The 6,000-nt window shown below is 44.9% G+C and overlaps 2 protein-coding genes across 2 annotated transcripts in view; both read right to left on the minus strand.

Moving 5' to 3' along the window:
• LOC134087445 (uncharacterized) overlaps positions 1–6,000 on the minus strand; it is a 281,964-nt gene that overhangs the window by 130,731 nt on the left and 145,233 nt on the right. The window lies entirely within an intron of this gene.
• Positions 1,166–6,000, minus strand: part of LOC134087498 (protein NLRC3-like) — a 9,569-nt gene continuing 4,734 nt past the window's right edge. Inside the window, exons 10-11 of the mRNA XM_062541030.1 lie at positions 3,216–3,889; positions 1,166–2,973 (exon numbers count right to left, since the gene is read on the minus strand). Of these exons, the coding sequence (XP_062397014.1) occupies positions 1,166–2,973; positions 3,216–3,889 (2,482 nt within the window). The remainder of the gene's footprint in view (positions 2,974–3,215; positions 3,890–6,000) is intronic.

Here is a 6,000-nt window from a genome sequence, read left to right on the forward strand (position 1 = left end):
GCAGAGCTGAGGCCACAATATCCCAGGACTTCTCTGTGAGTTTACAGCCAGCAAGTCTGCAAGAGAAACAAAAGGTGATGTCTCATGTCCTGTTAAAGCAACACTGTGTAGTGTTATTCCACTTGTGGTGTTATGCATTTCTCTTGTTGAATGTGAATGTAGCAAACAATGTGTGCCTGGATGAGCCTTAGCACTACAAACAGACCCCATGCTGCTGTTGTGACAACACTGTAACCATGGAGGCAGTGAGAGCAAGAGGAAGAAGTAGAGGAAGAAGTGGGATGTGGATGAGGGTGTGAACATGTACAGCACCTGGCCTCTTCTAATGTAAATCAGTGTGCAGTGTGTGTGTGTGTGTGTGGGTGTGTATGTATGTGTGTGTGTGTGTGTGCTTTCGTTCCCTATTTAAATGTAAATCTCGGCCAAGTATACTTGCATATACAAGGAATCTGTTTTTTACATTTAACCCATCTGTGAATTAGTGAACACACACAGCACACAGTGAACACACAGTGAGGTGAAGCACACACTAACCTGGAGCAATGAGCTGCCTTCATACAACGGCACTCAGGGAGCAGTGAGTGGTTAGGTGCCTTGCTCAAAGCAGTGAGAGCAGTGCTCAAATACTACTTCCCCCACCCTCATTTTTCCTACTGGTCGGGGATCGAACCAGCAACCCTTTCGGTTACAAGCCCAAAACCCTAACCAGTAGGCCACGTCTGCTGTAGTTGTTCTATTTACAACACTCAGTGCACTATATGATGTAGTCATGCAGGTCAGAGGTTTGTGGTCATGATACTGATACTGTTTCCACTGCTACTGTTTCCACTGGGCTGCTCTGGTCCAGGACTGACTCACCAACCCCCTTACTCCTATTTACTGAACCCTATGAAGTCATCTTGTAAAACTATGTGGAATACTTGGACTACTGTTGGATTACTCATTAGATTCTTCTCTTTTGAACTACCGATCAAGGTGACCGCTCAAAACCATATTCTGACACTATGCAAAATAATGGAACATATGGTGTTGTGAAATACAGGTTAAAGGTACAAATGTAGCTGATATTTCTGTTGCCTATATTTACTTATAAATTATATATGAATTACTACTATCCTACACACTGAACATGAAATAGATTAACTCTATTGAAGTATTGTAATACTTACAGAGCCTTCCTGCAGCATCTCACAGCTGGCACCAGTCTCCTCTGTCCCTCCTCTGATGTTTTGTATTTGCTCAAGTCAAACTCATCCAGCACCTCCTCAGACATCAGTAGCATGTGGGCCAGTGCTGAACAGTGGGCAGGTGTCAATGCATCTGATAAGCCATTAGGAGATTTCAGATATTTCTGAATTTTTTTATGTACAGAATGATCATTCATTTCAAATAAACAGTGGAACAGATTGATGCATCTTTCAGGAGACAAGTCATCCCTCCTGAGCCTCTTGATGTACAGACATGTTTTCTTGATGCTCTCTGAGCTGCTGTGTGTGTTTGTCAGCACGCCTGTCAAAAGGGCCTGGTTGCTTTCAAGTGAAATGCCAACAAGGAAGCGGAGGAATAGGTCCAGGTGTCCATTCTTGCTGCCCAAAGCTTTGTCCATAGCACTCTTCAACAGAACATGCAAAGGAAGGGAAGCTTTCAGGTTTCTGTCTTTTTCACTGAGAAATAGTTTCAGTGCCTCCAGATGTCTGGATATGTAGGTATGAAACACAAAAATGGCTGACAAAAACTCCTGAATGCTCAGATGCACAAAGCAGTAAACCTTCTTGTGGTGAAACACACATTCCTCCCTGAAGATCTCAGTGCACATGCCAGAATAGACTGAAGCTTCACTGACATCAATGCCACACTCTCTCAGGTCTTCCTCATAGAACATGAGATTGCCATTCTCCAGATGCTTGAAAGCCAGCTCTGCCAGTTTCAATATGACACCCTTATGTGATTCCAGGAGCCTCTGTTGATCTGCCTCACTTTCCTCTTGATACTTCTGATTCTTCCTGGTGGTCTGGATGAGCAGGAAGTGTATGAACATCTCAGTCAGAGTTTTGGGGGCTTCCTTCCCATCATCCTGTTCCAGTATCTGCTGAAGGACAGTGGCTGAGATCCAACAGAAGACTGGCATGTGGCACATGATGTGAAGACTCCTAGATTCCTTAATATGTGAAATGATTCTGTTGGCTTGATTCTGGTCACTGATCCTCTTCCTGAAGTACTCTTCCTTCTGCGGGTCATTGAACCCTCGTACTTCTGTCACCTGACTGATGCACTGAGAAGGGATCTGACTGGTTGCTGCTGGTCGGGAGGTTATCCAGATGAGAGCTGAGGAAAGAAGAGTTCCATGAATGAGGCTCGTCATCAGCACATCCACCGATGATGTTTGTGTTACATCAGACAACTTCTGGTTCCCTTGGAAATTCAGTGGAAGTCGACTCTCATCCAGCCCATCAAAGATGAACACAATGTGGCAGTCTTTGTATTCACCATCCTGTAGCTCTCTAAGCTCAGGGTGGAAGTCAAGCAGGAGCCTGTGAAGACTGTACTGATCATGTTTAACCAAATTCAGCTCACGGAACGGAAGCACACACATGAAATCTACATCCTGGTTAGCTTTCCCCTCTGCCCAGTCAAGGATGAACTTCTGCACTGAGACGGTTTTTCCAATGCCAGCAATCCCCTTGGTCATCACAGTTTTGATGTGTCTTTTTTGTCCAGGTAAGGGCTTGAAGATGTCATTGCAGTTGATTGATGCGTCTTCTGTCGTTTGTGGCCTGGATGCTGACTCGACCTGCCAAACCTCATGCTCATTATTCACCCCTTCACTCTCTCCCTCTGTGATGTAGAGCTCTGTGTAGATCTTGTTCAGGGGTGTTTGAGTCTCTGACCTTATGATGCCTTCACATATGCTCTCAAACCTCCTCTTCATGATGGCTTTATGGGTCATCACTACTCTGTTCAGAACATGATCATCTGTTTGGAAATACACAAACAAATAAGCATTATTCATAACTAGATGTAGCGCAAATCATCTGTTTGGCAGTACACAAACACACAAACAAACCATAATTCATAACTAATTAGTCAGTATTTCTAAAACACATTTTCAGCATAACAATATTAGATGATGAACCATTTTTATTTATTTATTTTAAATAAATGGTCTTTATATTCAGCATGAATCCTGCTTTTCCTAATAGATCTCCCAGACTCACCTGTTAGCTTGGCCCTTTTGACTGGAGCATGCTCAGTTTGCAGATGGGTGCTGGCTCTCTTGACTGTGTGCTCATCTAAGGGAGGCTGTGGAGAGATCTGTGCCGTGTGGATGTGTGGATAAAGAGGGTGCTGGATGTGTGGATAATGATGCTGCCCCATGGCTGAGTTTGAGTACTGAGGACGCTGCCCCCTGTCTGTGTGTGGGGATGGAGGAACTTGTGCCATGTTTGCAGATGGGTTCAGATGAAGTGTCATTTCAGTGTGTTGGTACAACGAAGGCTGTGCCATGGCTGTAGGTGAACATAACATTGATTGTGCCATGGCTGAAGGTGTGTATTGGTGAGGTTGTGCCATGGATGTAGGTGGATGCACAGGTGGTTGTGCCATTTCACAGTGTATCGAGGGCTTTGTAATTTCTGTTAGTGGGTTTAGGTGAGGTTGTGCCATGTCTGTAGATGGGTACAGTGGTTGAGTCATGTCAGGGTTTGTAATGGGTTGTGTTCTGGGTCTCTTTCTGCACTGGGGGCAGCTGTAGTCTCCTGATGGACCAGATTGGCTCCAGTAGCTGCTGATGCACTGCCTGCAGAAACTGTGTCCACAGCTGGCGATGACCGGGTCCCTCAGCAGCTGCTCACACACTCCACACCTGGACTGATCCTGGGTCAGGATGTCCCTAAATCCACAACAGGGACAGCAGTTGCACAGAGACACACATCAGTCACAGCACCTTATACTGAAGAATAGCCAATAGCAATGTGTTCTTGGGCTGCCACTTTTTAACCAATATTCAAACATTTGTTCAAACATGAGGTGACAAAACAGTCTTCGTCCTATAAATAACACATTCAAATTTTAATGTGTCACTGCAGTGTGAATTAAACGTTGCATGCCGTTGCCAGCTATTGCACAGGGTTTCAAAAGACTTGGCACGTCAAATCACAGTTGCAAGGTTTTAGAACACTTTTACCTCACCTCGTTTCTGACGTGTTGTCATTCAGTCAGTCCAATAGAGGCAGAGAAGTACAGTGGGAAAATGAGTATAGAACGCTAGAATATATCTTTCAGTAAATAATATTTCCAATGATGCTATCCACATGAGACTTTGAAGCATGACGCAAATTTACTGACTTTTGGTTTTCCAGACAGTTGGTTAACTTTGCTGGCTAACTAGCAAGCAGCCAAGTTCATATCCGGCTACACGGATTGATGAAAAATGCTGTTGAAAATAACGTTGATTTGTAAGCCTATGACATGGCACAGCTGTGACATTGAAATTAATAAAAAAATAAAATAAAAACCCAAAAGAATGATTCTGTGTTCTGTGTCCTTTAGAGGCAGAAGAAGATGGCAGACCGTTCGGCTGCAGCACCACTGAATGCCAGAGGGACAGAATTGCTCAGCCTTGTCCCGCTACAGTACATACTGTAGCTCCCTCCATCTCCTGATTGAGAGACTCTCTCAGCTATGATGGTTTACCAAGACCCAGAATTGGGAACAGGGTTTAGCTACTGTGTAGCCGAACACACTACAGCTCTTGCACTGATCTATGACAGAGACACAGCACTCAGATGGAATTCTCCATAGAATGGTATTGGGTTATAGCCTGACTCTCGCCAGACCCTTGTAGTTCCGCCATGCTCCACCAGAGGCGTTTCGCTGAGCTCCACACAAGGGTCTGGACTCGAGGGAAATCCAAACTCCTTCCAGGGAGCAAAAAATGATGAAACAATCAGGAGCACCGAAGCAAGTGTTTGATTCAAACAACAATGGCGGCACGCAGCGAGGAGTCTTGTGCTGCTGACATTGATTCTGCCATTTCAACTGTTTTGTCGAATCTATCGAGTATTCATTCTTTAAAAGATTAACAGAGAATGGTTTTGAAGACATTTATTGGTGGCAAGGATGTTTTTACTCTTCTTCCGACCGGGTTTGGCAAGAGCTTGAAGACGTCATTCAAGATAACAGGCAAGTGGTTTATCAAATCACATGCAAGGATGTTTTACAAGGACCCGCCTTCATAAATACATCTCCTATCGAGAAGTCCCAGATCCTTGTGTGAAGCAGACAGCGAACTACAGGATCTGGCGAGAGTCAGGTTAATTGGGTTAGCTCGTAACGCCAATATGACAGTTGTCTACCCATATCCCGCCCCTTCTGCTGCCAAAAGCCATCATGTGAATACATCGTGCCCAATCGTGTGGTTGCACTGGCGCACAAGATTGTTATGATCTCGCAGATGGAGAGAGGCTGGTGTCTTGAAGCCTTATGCAGGTGCAGTTCTTCCCAATATAACCACCTAGGGATAGCCGCCCAAAATGCGTTGCAAGATGGTTACTGACTCATCATGCTGAGGGGTCACTTGCCTAAAAGGACTTTGTCTACGGTGCCTCAGAATATGGACACTGACTGCCAAACAGCCGGTAACCAAAGATCCTTTTCAACCATCTCTGTTATATCCCTGTCCAGACCAACAACCTACCTATCCTATCCTAGCTATGCCTGTGGTGTTTAGCCCTTTGCTGTGTTCCACGGGTGCTCTGAGGGCCAGATGTACTAACACAGCGCTAACAGCGAGTTTTTGCAAACGCAGAATGCGAACGCTGTGCTTGGCTATTTTGCGTGGAATTTACTAAGCTGTTGCTTCATTACGTTAACTGCGGTCATTCCCGCCCGTTCCCGCCCGTGGTTCAGCAGACAGGCTGCTGAACCACAAGCGCAGTTGAATATTGCAATATTAAAAAGAATCCAAGTTTAGCGATCATACATGATACAAAGAGATGTCAA

The sequence above is a fragment of the Sardina pilchardus genome, chromosome 1, assembly GCF_963854185.1.
Source record: "Sardina pilchardus chromosome 1, fSarPil1.1, whole genome shotgun sequence".
NCBI classification, from domain to species: Eukaryota; Metazoa; Chordata; class Actinopteri; order Clupeiformes; family Clupeidae; genus Sardina; species Sardina pilchardus.